We start from the raw sequence: 18,978 nt of genomic DNA, 5'->3' as shown, positions 1-18,978 counted from the left end.
ATCTGTTTGATGACTTTTTTTTTATCTCGACGAATATTGGTGGGGTTCTGAGGTCATCCTTGATAGGATATTAAGGGATTAAGTCAATGATGCTTTCGTCAGCATTGGAGTCATGATTCAGGAGGTCTTTGAAGTATTCCTTCCATCATGCATTGATTGATTCATTGTCCTAAGGAGGTTGGCTCCATCCCTGGATCTGAGACGGGGTTAGCCCTTGGGTCCGAAGAGGGCTTTGATGGCATTGAAGAATCCGCTCATTTCATGGGTGTTGATGAGTTGTTGGATCTCCTTCGCATTGTTCTCCCACCACCTGTTCTTCATTTCCTTTGAACCTCAGCTTTCAGTTGATGGTGGATGTATTGCTTCTGGTTGGAATTGATGTAATTCTGCCAAGCACAGAAGGCCTTGTACTTATGTTTGATCAGGTCTTGGATTTCCTGATTGTTCTTGTCAAACTGATCTTGGTGCTTCCTGTTTGAGAAGCCCAGTGTTCCCTCACACACAACATGGACAGCCAATTTGAGCACTTTCCAGTGATCTTTGGGGTTCTCCATCTTGATTTTGATATTCATCAGTTTCTTGGTGAGGCACTGCTGTAAAAGGTCATGGTATAGTTGGGTCCTTAGGACTCTCGACATTGATCTTCTGTCTGGCTGATTTCTTCTGCATTTTTTGTTTCAGTGCGAGTTTGATGGAAATAATGGAGCAGATAAAGTTATGGTCTATCCAACAATTGCTGCACAAGTCAGCACTTTGTTGATGTAAAGTCTTCACAGTTACGAGCACGGACAATGACATAGTCAATCAGATGCCAATACTTAGATCGTGGGTGTTCCCACAAGGTCTTGTACTTGTTATTTTGGCAGAATGTGGTGTTCGTGAAAATTAGGTCATGTTCTGTGCATATGGTCAGAAGAATTCTGTTGGAATTGGTCTTGCCCACTCCTTTATTTCCAATTGTGCCATTCCAAAGGTCCGAGTCACATCCAACTTTTTTGTTAAAATCACCAAGGAGTATGAGCTTGTCCTCTTTGCAGATGGCGGAGAGAATTTGGTCAAGGTTGGTTTAGAATCCCTTTTTGATTTCATTGTCAGCATCAAGGTTGGATCGTATGCACTGTTGAGTGTTGCATGCTGGTTCCTGGCAAGTTTAAGGTGGAGGGTCATGAGTAATTCATTGATGCTAACAGTCATTGAACTCCAGAATGCATATAACTGTGCCCTGTGTGCTCAGTAAGAAGAATATCTTCAAAAAATATTTCACATTTCCTCTGAAGCCTACAACCAACTTGGCATCACACTCAACACCAAGAAAATGTAAGTACTCGACCAGCAGGCTCCGAATCACAAGGATGCTGCTCCCATAATTCAGATCAATAAAGAGACCCTGGAGAACATGGAGCACTTTTACCTTGGCAGCTATCTGTCGCAGAAAGCTGACATTGACGGGAAAATTTGACACCGCCTTCAATGCGCCAATGCAGTTTTCGGACTCTTGAGAAAATGAGTCTTTGAAAATTGTGATCTCAAGAATCAAACCAAGCTTCTCATGTACCAGGCCATTGTTATCCATGCTTTTTTGTACATGATCGAGGTTTTGGCACCGTACAGTAGATACCTCAAAGTTCTTGAACAATACCATCAACAGTGCATCCGCAAGATCTTCTGAATCAAGTGGGATGACCAATGCACCAACATCAGTGTTTTGTCCCAAGCCAAAACCTCCAGCATTGAAGCGGTGATCATCTGCCACCAACTCCATAGGGGTGGTCACATGCTTTGAATGCCAGAGAATCTACTCCCTAAGCAAGTTGTCACAATGGAGCAATGGCCAGCGGATGAGGGGTGGGCAAAAAAAGCACTTCAAAGACACCCTCAAAGTTAACATGAAGAAGTTCAACACTGACATAAACTCATGGGAAGTGCAAGCCCTCAACCGACCAAAATGGAAAAGGACCTTTTAGCAAGGATCCGAGTATTCTGAGATCCAACGGAGACAACAGGAAATGGAGAAATGGGAAAGGAGGAAAGAATGCACCACAGCCTGACTCAACAATCCAGATCTACCCCTTCCATCGGGAAATGTCTGCCCCAACTACGACAAGATCTGTGGATTGGTCTCATTAGCCGTCTGAAGATCCACCAGTAATAAGTAGCTATCATTTTATGGAAGACAATTATCCTTGAATTCCGAGGGATTGACCACTCCACAAACAGTTTCCTCCCTGAAGAGAGGAAATGTAGTACATGTGACAGATGTTAGCCATGTTGCTTTATGCGTTACTGGAAGAGGTTCAAACACTACAGTGATAAGGTTGATACAAGAAACTATAGAGAATAGAATAGAATACCTAGTTCTGGTACTGGCTACTACCATCAGTGCTGTTTCGTGTGTTGCTGAGCCCTGCCTTGGTGCTACAGACACCAAAGAACTCTCATCCTGGGTCTTCACTGAGCCCTTCTTTGGATGTGAGGAGTAAACAAGCTTCACATTTGAGAGGGTCTCTGTACCTCAGCTTCAAATCCCCCCATCTTGGAGGTGGCAGCTATTCTGTTTTTGGACCCTGAGAAGTGATGAATATTTTTACACTCATCTGAACTTAGGTAGTGACTTTGGCCAATGGGAAAAAACAGTAAGCTGGAACTCTTGGATTCACACTTAGGGGTAAAGACACCAGTTACCCAGCTTATTGGTCTGTAGGGTATATTCCTTGCCCCTGCATCCCCTTCTGCAGGTGAGAATTGCCTGCTATAAAGCAGAGTTGGCTATATGACTTCCTCATCTCGGGATGCATTACCTTGTCATGTCATCTCTCACGGAGCTGATTCAAGACAAAATCACTTTTCTGTGGGTGTCAGAGATAGACCTCTTGATTATTTCCAATCAGAAATATTTCTTCTGCCTATGGTGTCTTCCCATCAATCACACTGAGCTAAAAGCAGCTCAAAAAACGTCTATTTTTATATCTTAATCTGTCTATTCCAGTGAATGTACTCTGGTTTGCATAGTAGGAGACCTCTATCAATGAAGCTGTATCCTACACTTTGGCCTTTATACGGCACCAAGAGTTTTCACCAATTGCCAGACTGACATAACTATTTTTTATCAGCTGTCAGGACATCCAAATCTATATCCAGACTTTGGCCCTCAAGAAAGTGTGCAGGTTCTTCTAGTCCTTGGAACTTCACACACACAAATAATGCTTTACTTTGATCCAAAAGCAAAAGGTGGCTAGCCCTGCATATGCCATATTCTATATGGAAAATGTGATCTTATTTGCATCATCATCCTAATTGATATCTAAAAAGGTGTCTGATTTCAGTTGCTTTCAGGTTACTAGCCTCTTTATTTCATCAAGATTCATTCACATCCAGGAAGGTAGGCACCATAACTTGAATGTCCAAAGGTCCTTAAGTTATCCATCTGGAACCAACCTGGGGGACTGGATAGAGCCACTTCTCCCTTTCCCTTCCTTTCTCCCCCCTTCCCTCCTCTTCACTACTCTGCACAGACCTGATTGGCTAGAGGGAGTGCCATTCCAAAACAAGGCCACACAATTAAGTACAGACCACCTGAGAGGGTTTGAGCCAGTGAGGAGATGGCTGGGGAGAGGCAGGACAGGGAACAAGCCTGGAAAGATTTAGAAAGAGAAGAAAGAAAGAAGAAAACATAAGCAGCAACTCTGAGCTAGGGCAGAGACGGAGACACCACCAGAGTGCAGGAATGCAGAGCCTGAACTAGGAGCTGCTTGGAGGAGAGCCAGCTGCTGCACTGGGGCTTGCAAAATAGGACTCTTACAGCTTGAAGCCAACAGGACAGCTGAGACCACGCAGCAAGACCCACCCTCACAATGCATGCCAGTATCAAAGTGCACAAACAGGTTTGGGGGGGTTGTATTGGAGCAGAGCAGACAGTCAGTATGTGTCTAGCTGGCAGGGTGTGTGTGCATCTGTGTGCTGTATACTGTATCGGGGGCAAAGGAGTCTGGCTAGCCCCTGCTACAGATCCTGACCTGGGCCTGTTCTTGGCTTTGCCGGGGTTAAGTAAAAGGGCTGTTCTATTGTTAGGTGTGGTACTTGTTCCAGTGGTTAATTCTGACCCCCTCAGAGGGAGGGTTGGTGTTTGTGCAGAGATTTATGGGTGGGACCTGGGGCCCTTCATCCAATCCTGGCATTCCCCTACACAACAAACCTAACCACAAGTTCCCTACACTATTAGGGGGATGAAATCAGGGATCAGTCCATCACAACTCAGAGACTCGCCAGGTCACTCAGACTATGAATCACAATTCTTATGACCTAGCATATATTCAACTACTTGGAGATATCAAAGTACTCAACTAGATCTCAGGCAGGTTCCATAGCATTCCCTCACATTGTTGTCATCATAAAAATGTACAGGGATGTTAAGCAAAATTCTATACATGCATCAGGTAGCTCTTTTTGGCAGCTGAGGCTTCATTTAGGAGAGCGAGAGATGCTGTCACTTCTAGTACACTCTTGACCTGGGATCCAGAGCTGATGCTTGTTTTGGCAGTTCTGCTGTTTTTGTCACCTAGAACTCCTCAACTCGCATTCCCGGTGGTTGTACTACTCGCTAAACTCCTATAAGTGGGAATGTGCAAAGGCCATTTGAAGAAAAAATGGTTATTTACCAGTAACAAGTTTTTTCAAGATGAGCTTGTGTACATTTACACATCTCACCCACTTTCCCGGAGTCTTGGATTAAGAATTCCTAAAATTAGTGGAAGGAATTGAGGAGTAGACCACTTTCCCCTTTTTACTGTGGGAACCCTACATAAGGGGAGGGGGAAACAGAGAGTGAGTGACCAACTGACACTGCTGCGTAGAAGATTCTGGAAACTTCTGGTACACGTTCCTTGATCCGACAAGTGCAAATGTACAGAAGCTCATCCTAAAGAACTCCAGTAACTGGTAAGTAATTTTTATTTTTCTGGGTACTGTAACAGGTGGCTGTACAAAGCAAATAAATCGAAGAACTCTCATGAGAACTGAGATTCTCCTGGCTCTTAGAATAGTTCACAGTGAGCACAGTTTAAGCTTTATTTTGTAAAAGAAAAAATTCTTATTTCTTCTAGGTTGTTTGGGATAATTCTCATAAGGTGGGCTGTGCTGTTGTTTTTTGTCGTAAGGCTGCAGGAGTAAGAGATGCAGCACATTTTATATGCAACTATGTACCAAGGTAAGTTATTTTTAAAACATTTTAAAATGAAGAGAGTATTCATAATATTTTATTCCTCTAAAAATAAATTGGAATCCATACACATCAGTAGTTTAGTGTGTGGAATCAGGGAAATGATTCATCACTCAGTTAATTCAGGCATCTAAGGACCCATGAACTCTGATTAATGGTGCCTGGCAGAGGTTGGCTGACCCTCTAAACTGGTCAGAGGACCAGCCTACCTCTGACAGGCTCCACAAGGGAGAATGGGGTAGCTCAGGTTCACCTGGGAGTAGTTAACTGATTGAGTAACAGGAGGTAGTTAATTAGACAGGGAAGCACTTAGGCATGATAAAAGGTTAAGGACCTCAAAGGAGGAACTCCTGAGGAGAAAGGCAGTTTCCAGAGAGAGGATCCCTCCAACAGACTGGTGAGAAACTGCCTGAGAAGCAACACTCCAAAGAGGGAGAAGAAGGGTGAGAGGCTTGGGAAGCCTACAGAGGAGGAGACGTAGCTCAAGAAGTGGCCAGGGACTGAGAAGGATTGGTTGTGGCTGTTTCAAACAGAGAGCCTGAGCTGGAACCCAGTGGAGTGGGTGGGTCTTGGCGTCCCCTACCTACTCCAGCCAAGAACTTTGAAGAAGAAGGCTTTAAACCCAGAAGACTTAGGGCTGTTTAGCCACCACTAGAACCATGGAACTTCCAACTCTCCATTATCTTGAAGGGGTCAGAGACTATTAAGAACTTGTGCAGAGGGCTGGAAGATGAACAATTGAGTGTGATGACATAAGGGGGATGGTGTCAGCTGGTGTAGCTTCCCATCTTGCCACAAAGGGGTGCTAAGGGATAAAGGCCCCATATAATACCACCTGTCAGTAGTTTTGATTTTGTGAGCTTTGTTAGTAAATCTTACACCTTCTAACAAAGGAGGGAACTTCTGCACTAGGAGAGGCCTTACATTGTAGACTCTCTATGTGGAGTAATTTCTAAATGCATGAACCAGATAATTGGTTCAAAGGTAGATGGGTGTTTCTGTGCCTATAGCAAGATGGAGTGGCCTCCTTCTGAGACTGACAGGGAGGAACCACTCTCTGCTTTCTGGTGAGCAGAGCCAGGCTGGGCCCACCCCTCATGCCAGAAGTGGAGGTGTGGAACAGGAAGTATAAGAGGAGGGGCTTCCAGCTCAGTTGAGCCAAAGCAGGAGCCGGACACCTCTGCCTTGCTGCTGGCCACTGCACCAGAGACTGAGCTGTACCAATCCTACCCCTGGAGGAGGGCCCTGAGGGAAGGAACAGACATCTGCTGAGTACCCCAAGGAGCTGCTGGGACTGCTGGCTGCCAGGCACCCCGAGAAGACTGAGAACCCACGAGCAACAGAGCCCTACAGATGTGTAGGAAGTAGCCCAGAGAAACCAGACATTACTCTTGTGTTGCTGAAACCACAGTTTGTGTGTTTCGGTAGGCTTCCCGCTGACTCAGTGGTGGGATTCTGCATCACTGTTAAGGTCCTGGACTAGGATCTGGTGGAGTAGGGTGGACCGCTACCTCCTGCTGCCAACCCCACCCCTAAGGTGGCAGCCTACCCACTTTAGGCTGGATGTCCTGCATTTGCTTGATATCTGCCCCAGCCACGGAGCTGGGCCAGAGACCACTACTGCACGGTCATGTCCAGAGAGCTTGAGCCTGACTGTTTGCTGTCTGCTTCAGCCCAGGAGCTGGGTTGAAGACTAATTGCCCTGCCCTGCCCCAGTGGACCAGAGCCCTAGACTCTTTGCTGACACTTAGCCAATGGACACATTTAGCAGGGTATCAGTTACTAGATGGTGTAGTGAGGCGGAGTGGCCTCCCTCAGAGGCCGACAGGCAGGAACCACTTGAAGCTACTGCAGTACCTTAATACACCTTCTGTCTGAGCAATTTAGGCCCATCTGAAATGGATAATGTGTAGCCCAGTCATGTTAACTGTTTTTATATAAACAAAAAACCTAATGTTTTAACTATAGTAGAGAATCGTGTTTTAACCCTGGCACAGTGCTTAGGTTAAAATATGGTCTCTTAAAATGGTCATAGTTTTTCTGTGCACAGAGAAAAAACCCTCATGTTGTAACCCAGCAGGTGAGCAGGGCTACAATCTTGTTACACAATCATATTAAAAGAGTTATTTTGGTAATCTAGACAAGCGATTAAGCTATGCTTATATAGTTTGTGGATCAGTCAATTGGTATTTGTGTTCCATCTTACCTCCTCAAACCACATTATTAAACCTTGAATATTTACTTTCCTAAACCTCATAGGAAACTTGTAAATCTGTTTTTAATCCTTTTGTTATCTGACTGAGAAGATATTAATTTGGTTATAACAGAAAATCCTCAGTTCATTTGCAAACTGTTAGTCAAATCAGTTACCCCAAAACCAAACCTGGATAATGTGCTGTGCTCCAGTCGACTCCTCTGACTTGGCCCACCTCACTGGGCTTTAGAAATAGTCAAGAGCAGAGTCAGGGTACAGCATAAGCAGAATAGGCACATAACATCAGATTTTAAACTGAATAATTTTCTTGGAAATTTCTTGGTAAAATCCTTGGAAACTGAATACTTCCTTTTGACTTCTCTTGGGAACTGTAGTCACCTTCACCTATTTCCCACAAACTCCTAGTTTAACATGTCTTCCCCAAACCTAAAACTTTCTATTACCAACCTGGTTCTCTTATGCTTATAGCATCGATCATCTTTTTGGTATACTCTTCACTTCAGAGTTCATCAGAGCCTAGCAGACTTAAATATTTCTTCTCTCCACCATCTTCTCAGCTACCAATTGGGATTCCTTAGTTTTTTTCAAAAAGTTATCTACCATGCTTGCACGAGCTGATGCCTATTGATGAAAATGTTAAGGTCTCACAAACCCAGCTGCCAGTATGCTTGTTAACTACAATATCCTCGTGTAGATAATGGACTATTTTAATTTGATTTTGCACCTGAGATGTTAAGATAAGTGTTAAGCAAAAATGTATGATGGGGTATATTGTGGGATGAAAACCAAAAAGAACAGAAGCTGCTGGGTACCTAGAGGCTTGCACTCATGGATGGAAGCTCCAGTCAGATTACCTTTTTAGAATTTTGTGGGTGTTGAATGTGAAGGATCATTGCTTGGCTCTTGAGGGGAGAGAATATGATCACAGAGGGGACTGGGGACCTAGACTATGATCAGGAAGGGAATCATTGTTAGGCTCTTATAAATCAGGCTTTTCCTCTACTACTTATTCCACAAGGGTTACTGAAAGCTATTATGTACTATTATCTTTAATCTAGTTAAACAAAAGTTTAGTAATCAGTGGGTGAGGTTTTGAAGAGAGCTCCAGGGCCCTTGAGACAGAGTTAAGAAAAGCAGCCAGGATTGCCTAATATTTATAAGCAAGTGTCCTGAGAGGAAGATCAGAGGGGTAGAAGGGCTGTACTAGTGACCCAAAGGCACCAATGTAGAACAAACTGTGTGCCCAGAAAGGGGCAGGTGGTGACACCTTAAAAAAGGGATACCCAAATGTAGTGGTACCAATGGCCCCATGGACAACCGTTGAGAAACTTGAAGACCATACCTAATCTGTATGATCATTTTATACATTTTCCATGAATGTGTAAATTCTTCGAGCAATGTTCCTGTGAGTGCTCCACTTCAGGCGTGCATGCACCCTGCACCTTTGATCAGAGATTTTGGTAGTGGTGCCCGTTCAGGCCATGTATGCACCCTACACATCCTCATGCTGCATAGTGAGGCTGTATAGGGCTGGGAGAGCAAACTGCCCTCACTTCCTTTGCCCAGAGATGGAGTTTGTGTGCCTGTTTTTTTTCCTTTAGAGTTAGAATATACTACACAGTGTTAGTTTATAGGATTCTTACAACTTGTATAGTTATTAGAACTGTTGTTCCTGTTTTCTTAGAAAAATAAAAGCTATTTAACCCCTTATCAATGGGTCAAAGGGGATGCCGGGCTCTATGAGTTTTAAAATGTGCCTATTCTGTCAAGAAGTGATTCCCATCAGCAACTGGCATTTTCAGTATATTTGTTGCTTGAAGAAAAGGAGTACTTGTGGCATCTTAGAGACTAACCAAGTTATTTGAGCATGAGCTTTCATGAGCTACAGCTCACTTCATCGGATGCATACCGTGGAAACTGCAGAAGACATTATATACACACAGAGACCATGAAACAATACCTCCTCCCACCCCACTGTCCTGCTGGTAATAGCTTATCTAAAGTGATCATCAAGTTGGGCCATTTCCAGCACAAATCCAGATTTTCCTCACCCTCCGCACCCCCCCACACAAACTCACTCTCCTGCTGGTAATAGCCCATCCAAAGTGACCACTCTCTTCACAATGTGTATGATAAACAAGGTGGGCCATTTCCTGCATAAATCCGGGTTCTGTCACTCCCTCACCCCCCTCCAAAAACCACACACACAAACTCACTCTCCTGCTGGTAATAGCTTATCCAAAGTGATCACTCTCCCTACAATGTGCATGATAATCAAGGTGGGCCATTTCCAGCACAAATCCAGGTTTTCTCACCCCCCCACCCCCATACACACACAAACTCACTCTCTTGCTGGTAATAGCTCATCCAAAGTGACCACTCTCCCTACAATGTGCATGGTAATCAAGGTGGGCCATTTCCCAGCACAAATCCAGGCTTTCTCACCCCCCCCACCCCGGGGAACACACACACACACACACACAAACTTACTTTCCTGCTGGCAATAGCTCATCCAAACTGACCACTCTCCAAGTTTAAATCCAAGTTTAACCAGAACGTCGGGGGGGGGGTGTAGGAAAAAACAAGGGCAAATAGGCTACCTTACATAATGACTTAGCCACTCCCAGTCTCTATTTAAGCCTAAATTAATAGTATCCGATTTGCAAATGAATTCCAATTCAGCAGTTTCTCGCTGGAGTCTGGATTTGAAGTTTTTTTGTTGTAAGATAGCGACCTTCATGTCTGTGATTGCGTGACCAGAGAGATTGAAGTGTTCTCCGACTGGTTTATGAATGTTATAATTCTTGACATCTGATTTGTGTCCATTTATTCTTTTACGTAGAGACTGTCCAGTTTGATCAATGTAAATGGCAGAGGGGCATTGCTGGCACATGATGGCATATATCACATTGGTGGATGTGCAGGTGAACGAGCCTCTGATAGTGTGGCTGATGTTATTAGGCCCTGTGATGGTGTCTCCTGAATAGATATGTGGGCACAGTTGGCAACGGGCTTTGTTGCAAAGATAGGTTCCTGGGTTAGTGGTTCTGTTGTGTGGTATGTGGTTGTTGGTGAGTATTTGCTTCAGGTTGGGGGGCTGTCTGTAGGCAAGGACTGGCCTGTCTCCCAAGATTTGTGAGAGTGTTGGGTCATCCTTCAGGATAGGTTGTAGATCCTTGATAATGCGTTGGAGGGGTTTTAGTTGGGGGCTGAAGGTGATGGCTAGTGGCGTTCTGTTATTTTCTTTGTTAGGCCTGTCCTGTAGTAGGTGACTTCTGGGAACTCTTCTGGCTCTATCAATCTGTTTCTTCACTTCCGCAGGTGGGTATTGTAGTTGTAAGAAAGCTTGACAGAGATCTTGTTGGTGTTTGTCTCTGTCTGAGGGGTTGGAGCAAATGCGGTTGTATCGCAGAGCTTGGCTGTAGACGATGGATCGTGTGGTGTGGTCAGGGTGAAAGCTGAAGGCATGTAGGTAGGAATAGCGGTCAGTAGGTTTCTGGTATAGGGTGGTATTTATGTGACCATTGTTTATTAGCACTGTAGTGTCCAGGAAGTGGATCTCTTGTGTGGACTGGTCCAGGCTGAGGTTGATGGTGGGATGGAAATTGTTGAAATCATGGTGGAATTCCTCAAGGGCTTCTTTTCCATGGGTCCAGATGATGAAGATGTCATCAATATAGCGCAAGTAGAGTAGGGGCTTTAGGGGACGAGAGCTGAGGAAGCGTTGTTCTAAATCAGCCATAAAAATGTTGGCATACTGTGGGGCCATGCGGGTACCCATAGCAGTGCCGCTGATCTGAAGGTATACATTGTCCCCAAATGTAAAATAGTTATGGGTAAGGACAAAGTCACAAAGTTCAGCCACCAGGTTAGCCGTGACATTATCGGGGATAGTGTTCTTGATGGCTTGTAGTCCATCTTTGTGTGGAATGTTGGTGTAGAGGGCTTCTACATCTATAGTGGCCAGGATGGTGTTATCAGGAAGATCACCGATGGATTGAAGTTTCCTCAGGAAGTCAGTGGTGTCTCAAAGGTAGCTGGGAGTGCTGGTAGCGTAGGGCCTGAGGAGGGAGTCTACATAGCCAGACAATCCTGCTGTCAGGGTGCCAATGCCTGAGATGATGGGGTGCCCAGGATTGCTTGAGAGACTCATATCCCCAGAAAGTGCAAGATTTACACTTCTTTTAAGGGAAGGTTCCATAAAAACAGGAAAATGAAGTATAGATGACTAATGGTGGAGCAAGCCTTAAGTCCAGCTTCAGAGCAGGTACAGAGAATCTCCAGGAGCCTGTAGTTCTGTTAGTGCCAGTCTACATCGAGATAAGTCGCTGAGAGCTTCCAAGGTGAAGGCAGCATCAAAACCCTGGGCTCCAGCATGCTTTAAGTACTGACTGAGACCTACTGAATTTGTTACTGATGGTTTCCCATTAAGGAGGGGGATAAGAAGAACAGAACAGAGTTCCTCCTCAAAGAAAGCTTGGTCACTGGAGACCTCAGGCCCAGAGAGGAGTGCTATGAGGCTCTGAGTCCTTTGGCTAACGTGATGCACTATAAGACTTCATCTAAGTCCCATACCTTGGCAGTAAAGAGCATGATACTGAAGACTACTATTATGGCTACCATCAGTGCCCATGATGGTAAATAGAGTAGCCTCATTAGAATCTGTGGTACCATAAGCAGCACCTCAGACAGCATCAACTAACCCTACCTCCTCGCCTGGGGCCATGGGGTGGAGGGGTCAAGCTCTGAGCCCCCTGCCCCCCCACTGGGGCCAGCCATGAAGGGGGAGGGGCTGAGAACAGCAAGAGGGGCATAGCCTCTGCTGTAAGTAGTGGGGCATGGGGCTAGCTTCCTCAAGGGGAAGCTTCACCCATGGACCTCTTGGTACCTAATGAGCCTGAGTCTCCCCTCGTTGCAACTTCCAGACACCTCTCGATACTAATATCTGGTTGGTCACCAACCGCACATGTACAATTGAGACTCACTACTTCTCAACATCTACCGTTCAAGAAGAGGTATTGTCGCCTTCTTTACAATATGTGGGAGGGCATTCTGACTCAGAGCTTTCTATTCAAAGCACTCAAGCTTATTCGAAGAGATGTTGTTCTCCTCTGCAGATACAAGACCTGTGCCTATCAATACTTGGGTCAATGAATGATGGCTACCTCCCCTTTGCATTATGGTCCTTCTCATTGGCCTTATTAGAACCCATGGGCAGTGTACCTCCAGCAGTTTCTCCAGGCCCCACTATTCTCACAAGAACATAGAAAAACTAGTTCTCTGGTACTTTCCATCCCTCCTCCCCACTCTGAATCAATAGATGAGACATTTTGAGGAGCAAGAGGCGAGGGCCGACCAGGAGGTCACCCCACCCCTTTACAAATGTCTTCATCACCTGATGAGACAGTAATGCTGCTGCCGCCACTACCACCATCATTAGCTGATGACTTTTGACAGTTCCAGGACCCGAAGAAATGGGTTGCGGACACACTTCAGATTCTCCTGGGACAAGTTCCCATCATAAGCTCCTGGACATATTGCATGCTTCCACTTCAGCAGGGATAGAAACTACCAGTTAATGAAGCTCTCCTGGAGCCAGCCAAGACCATCTGGCAAACAGGAACATGGAGATCCGTTTTAGTGCCGAAATAAAGGAGGGTCAGCTCGTGGCCAAGACATCTTTGCAGGCTTCACTTTGTAGGCGTGACTTGACATGACTAAACATGGGGAAGGCCTCATTTCTTGGAAGACAGGATTAGAGAGGTGACTAGGTCAGTAGGCTGAAAATGGAATGTTTGTGCTAATAAGTAAATGGGTCAGTAAGCTAGAAGACACTGTCTGAGTTAGCTAAGATAAGAAGGAACACTCAGCGAACCATTTACTAAGAACAATACTAACTTATTCTGTCCAATTTAGCGAAAGGGTGAAAAGTATATAGAAGACTAACAATGCATAGACAGAGCATGCTGCACAAGGACTTGGTCCTGCAAAGTAACCAAGCCAATGTGTGATGCAATGTATATAAAGGGAGAGTATGTCTGTGTAACTTTGAAATTATAACCTGCATCGACCCTGCCCAATGACTCATTTGAGGCTGATCAGCTCAGTGTAGCATTGCTGTATGCTAAATAAAGATACATGACTGATGAAGTCTAGAGTCAAACTGAGTTCTTGGGAAGCTGAGTAGAAAGAGGTCTCTGAGGGAATCCCTACACGCTTGATGCAGCGGCAGTGCAGCCAGGTCTATTTCAACCACGATAGTGATGAGATGAGCTTTCAGAGTGGTAGCCGTGTTAGTCTGTATCAGCAAAAATAATGAGGAGTCCTTGTGGCACCTTAGAGACTAACAAATTTATTTGGGAATAAGCTTTTGTGGGCTAAAACCCACTTCATCAGATGCATGGATTGAAAAATACAGTAAGCAGTGTGAGTGTTTGTGTATGTGTGTATATATATACACACACAGCGCACATGAAAAGATGGGAGTTGCTTTACCTAGTGGGGGGTCAGTGCTAACGAGGCCAATGCAATCAAGGTGGACATCACCCATTTCCAACAGTTGACAAGAAGGTGCGAGTATCAGCAGAGGGAAAATTATTTTGTAATGACCCATCCACTCCCAGTCTTTATTCAGGCCTAATTTGATGGTGTCCAGTTTGCAAATTAATTCCAATTCTGCAGTTTCTTGTTGAAGTCTGTTTTTGACGTTTTTTTGTTGAAGAATTGCCACTTAAGTATGTTATTGAGTGTCCAGGGAGATTGAAGTGCTCTCCTACTGATTTTTGAATGTTACAATTCTTGATGTCAGATTTGTGTCCATTTATTGTTTTGCGTAGAGACTGTCCGGTTTGGCCAATGTACATGGCAGAGGGGCATTGCTGGCACATGATGGCATATCACAATGGTAGATGTGCAGGTGAATGAGCCCCTGATGGTTAGGTCTTATAATGGTGTCCCTTGAATAGATATGCGGACAAAGTTGGCAACAGGATTTGTTGCAGGGATTGATTCCTGGGTTAGTGTTTTTGTTGTGTGGTGTGTAGTTGCTGGTGAGTATTTGCTTCAGGTTGGGGGGCTGTCTGTAAGCAAGGACTGGCCTGTCTCCCAAGGTCTGTGAGAGTGAGGGATTGTCCTTCAAGATAGGTTGTAGAACCTTGATGATGCGCTGGAGAGGTTTTAGTTGGGGGCTGTAGGTGAGGCCTAATGGTGTTCTGTTTCTTTGTTGGGCCTGTCCTGAGCTTTGTTGCTTCAGTTGTCTTTTTAACCCGGAGTTACAGTTGACTATTAAGCATTCATCATTTAATGGCCACCAGCTCTTTGTGGACTCAGACAACTCACTTCATGCCCTAAAGTACTCTACAGCTACACTTAGATCCCTGGGGATATACACACCTGGAAAGAAAAGGAAATTCAGCAGGTCTCAATCAGCACAAAGATCCCATCCTGCTCAATTTTCCACCTTCCGCTTTGCTTCGCTGTTCTCTCTGTGGGACTTTTTCTGTTCCTTCTCTACTGCAGACTTGGGGAGGCCAGCATCACATATAAGAAAAAATTTGATCCTTCAGTAAGGGGTAAAGCAATTTTTTTTCCTAAGAAAAACAGGAACAATTCCAACAATTATAAAAATACTAATACTATAAACTAACTAAAGAACTAACACTATATGCTATATTCTAACTCTAAAGAGAAAACAGGCACACACTAAACTACATCTCTGGCCGAAGGCAGTTGAGAAGAAACGGTGGGCGGTTCACTCACACAGCCCTGTATAGCCTCAGTAGGGGGCATGAAGATGCATAGGGCACATGTATGGGCTGAACGGTCACCGCTACCAAAGAGATCCAGTCAAAAGGCACAGGGTGCAAGTGTACCTGAAGTGGAGTACCCATACACATCTCTGAGAACTTCAGTTACTGCACAAGGTGAGCAACCTCTCTTTTCCTCTTTTTTCCCTCAGCCTTGGATGACCTTTAGAATAAAACAAATGTCTAAATCTAGCTTACTAAATTTAAACTTGTTTTGCTCTTCTTTGTTTAATTCTCCTTCCCTCCCTCTCAACTGCTTCCTCATTTCCAAACTATTTACTTTGTTTTACTTCTCCTTTCTAGTGTTTTCTTCTTTTCCTCTTACTGGATTACTTTTTCCTTCTTCAAGTACTCATCCCCATTTTCCCCCTCTGCTCTCATTTCTGCAAGTATTCCCCCCCACTCATGCTTCTTTCACTTTTGTCCTTAATATCCTTCCATTCTCCTGTTGCAGATTGGAAACTGGCTGAAGGTTTGTAAGTAAAAAAAGGTATGAAGTTGGGAAGGTGTAGAGTGGGGGACAGTAGGGATCAGTGTAGGTCATCTTATTTAGTATCTTCATTACTGGTAAAAAAGGCTGCCTGCACATAAATGGAATTTGCAGAGGATGCTTGTGTTTTTGAAAGTAATCTAAAACCCTTAGATATGCAATGGAAGAGAGAATCCTGCAAATAAGTAAAGCTGTGGGAGTGGCAATAGTGGACAACAAATTAGACCTGAGTTTGCAATGTGATAATGTAGCAAAAAACTCCATAAGGTCAATGCAATATTTGGCTGCATACATAGAGGTTAAGTAGTAGAGATAATAGACCATTTAATATGGTACTGGTGCAACAGCATCAGAATATTCCATTCATTTCTTAGCATCACATTACCAGCGAGATGGTTGACAAACAGGGAGAGCAACAACAGTTATGAGGAGACTAGATTGACAAATTATATAGCTTAAAACTACTAACGGATGTGGACATCAAAACAGTCTACAAATGCTTGAAGTGTTCAGACATTAAAGCAAGGCAGAGGAATTATTTAGGGAGGTGCGAGGGGCTATAACTATGCAGGGGAAAAAGGAAAAACTTAAGGTGAATATCAGGCAAAACCTTCCCTGATAATAAGATCTATTAAGATGTTCAAAGACAACTTGGGACACTTTAAAGTGAACAAGACAAAATACTACAAACTGTACTGAACTCTCCAGCATTCACCAGGAGAACACCTGCATCGTAATTCTCCATTTCTAATGTCTGATTTAATTGCTTCTAGTTTCTGCATTCTTTGACCTACTATTGGGGTTCTTTCTGATATCCTGGGTCTTTATTGCCACAGAATACTATCCAAAGTAGGCTTCCAAATTACAGGGACTTTTTGGCCATCGTCTTTATTTTGTTCAATGTAACAAATATAGAAGGATCATGTAAAAATAATAAGACAATGCAACATATGTAGGGGAACATAAGAGTTTGGAAAAATTGTAGACAGGATCTGTTGTGTGACTGTGAATTTTGTAACAAGGTGTCATCTAGTGGTGGAGGAAGAAATGTTCATCCATATTTCTTATGCTTTGTCTGAGGATGGTTTGTAGTTCTAAAAATTGTAAATATCCACACTTAATTCAAATTTTCATCTCATACTTCTGAAGGATTCAAGCCACATGGAGGGATGCGGGCCACTGTATAAATTTGAAATGCATGGTTTTAAGTTAGTAGGACCTTTGGTTCCTAACTCCTGTGTCTGTATACTACCTATTTGTATTTGAAGGATTTAACTGACTTCATGTACAAAATGCAAGATAACATACCCTCTGTACTGTATCTGAAATTAGAATTTTACTTATATTCCTGGATACAAACTACATGAAAAGAATTCAGACTGAGAATATAGATATCAACCATTTAGAGTAATGGGGAATTGCGATTACCCCAAAATAAGCATTTTAAAACCAGGAAATTCAAAGTTAAGGTTAATCTTAAAATAAATGCAAACATCTTGAGTCACAGAAATGCACAGTTAAGGCACCCAAATAGCCTTAACTCTGTCCTGTAGGAACACCATGCAATAACCATACAGTTAAGATTAATGCATCTTTAGTGTTTGTAGTCCTAGATTAAATTTCATGATTTTTTTTTCTATCCACCCTCCTCCCCTCCCATGGTATCACTATATGGCAGAGTTAAGGTTGTGTGGGTCCCTTAACTCTGTCAAACCTGAGAAAAGGCAACATCTATAAGAACATGCATAATGAAAGTCTCTGTGGGGGATGGGAGGGACTGTTAAAACATACTTCACTATGAGAATACCCCACATCCTATATGGCTTATTAAAATACTGCTCTATTAAGTATGACAAAGTTCCTGTTCTTCCTTGGTGGGTCTTGCGCTTATTGGCGGATTTGCTCGCCTTGGAGCTTCACAGCAGCCCTCAGCTTGGCCGTTTTTCTTAACCCGCAGTCCAGGTCGACTCCTCCTGTGTCTGACCAGGAGTTGGGAGGATTTGGGGGGAACCCGGGCCCGCCCTCTACTCCGGATTCCAGCCCAGGGCCCTGTGGAATGCAGCTGTCTAGAGTGCCTCCTGGAACAGCTGTGCGACAGCTACAACTCCCTGGGCTACTTCCCCATGGCCTCCTCCCAACACCTTCTTTATCCTCGTCATAGGACCTTCCTCCTGGTGTCTGATAATGCTTGTACACAACAGTCCGCATTCTCACTCTCAGCTCCCAGTGCCGCTTGCTCCCAGCTCCTCACACGCACACCACAAACTGAAGTAAGCTCCTTTTTAAAACCCAGGTGCCCTGATGGCCTGCCTTAATTGATTCTAGCAGCTTCTTGATTGGCTGTAGGTGTTCTAATCAGCCTGTCTTAATTGTCTCCAGAAGGTTCCTGATTGTTCTGAAACCTTCCCTGTTACCTTACCCAGGGAAAAGGGACCTACTTAGCCTGCTTTCCTGCTGCTGCCCTCTGGCCTGGGCTTTCCTTGCTTTCTGCCCCTGCTTTCGGCTTTCCCCCTTTTCTTTTCGTTGTTGTTTTTTTTCCTTTCTCTGCTGTTGCTAGAGTGCTGGCCGGCTGTTAGCCCCTCCCGCCCGCCCTCGGACACTGCTGCGCTCCTGCTGAACCCCCCCCTGAGAGCGGGGGGCCTGCTGACCTGCTTCCCCAGAGGGGGAGAGTGGAAGGACCCAATCTCCAGACCCAGCCGCTTGCTGTTTGTCTGCAGACCCGTCTCCGGTCGAGAGGACTTTTATCACTTGCTCCGGCATTTCTGGAATGCAAAAAAGAAAGCTCGGAACAGACAGAGAAAAAGCCATCCACCGGAGGAACGCCACCCGGGGAATCTATAAATCGCCGTGGAGGGGGCCTAAGACTGAGTAACTTTCGAACTGTGCTCTTGTGTGGGGGGAGGCCTTGACTGTGTCTTAACTGTGTTTGTAGGGACACAGGGGGTGTGGCACAGAGCTGCCCCCCCGATCCATCCGTGTCCTCCCAACCCCCACACTACGATCTTCACCCTCCCCCCCCACCATCTTTGCTGGCTGTCCAACATCTGCCTCTGGACTAGGCTGCTTGTCCTGATTCCACCGCATGGGCCAGAAGCACCAGCCACCCAAACAGAACTCTCTGGACAAGCGTACGGTGGTTCATGTGCCTCCCCCCCAAATTGTCCACCCCACAGCTTGTCTCTTTCTACCTGACCCCAACTCCTATTAATCACCTGCCACCGCCCCCGCTGGGGCATCGGCAATGGAGGGCACC

At 44.7% G+C, this 18,978-nt stretch overlaps 1 protein-coding gene across 1 annotated transcript in view; it reads left to right on the top strand.

Annotated features, from left to right (window-relative positions):
* The window catches only part of LOC144259486 (glioma pathogenesis-related protein 1-like), a 64,089-nt gene that overhangs the window by 14,099 nt on the left and 31,012 nt on the right, over positions 1-18,978 (top strand). Inside the window, exon 3 of the mRNA XM_077807728.1 lies at positions 5,100-5,203. Coding sequence (XP_077663854.1) covers positions 5,100-5,203 — 104 coding nt within the window. The remainder of the gene's footprint in view (positions 1-5,099; positions 5,204-18,978) is intronic.

Source organism: Eretmochelys imbricata, chromosome 1 (genome assembly GCF_965152235.1).
Source record: "Eretmochelys imbricata isolate rEreImb1 chromosome 1, rEreImb1.hap1, whole genome shotgun sequence".
Lineage (NCBI taxonomy): Eukaryota > Metazoa > Chordata > Testudines > Cheloniidae > Eretmochelys > Eretmochelys imbricata.
Note: the sequence above shows the minus strand (reverse complement) of the source record. Positions and strands in the feature narration are given on the sequence as shown.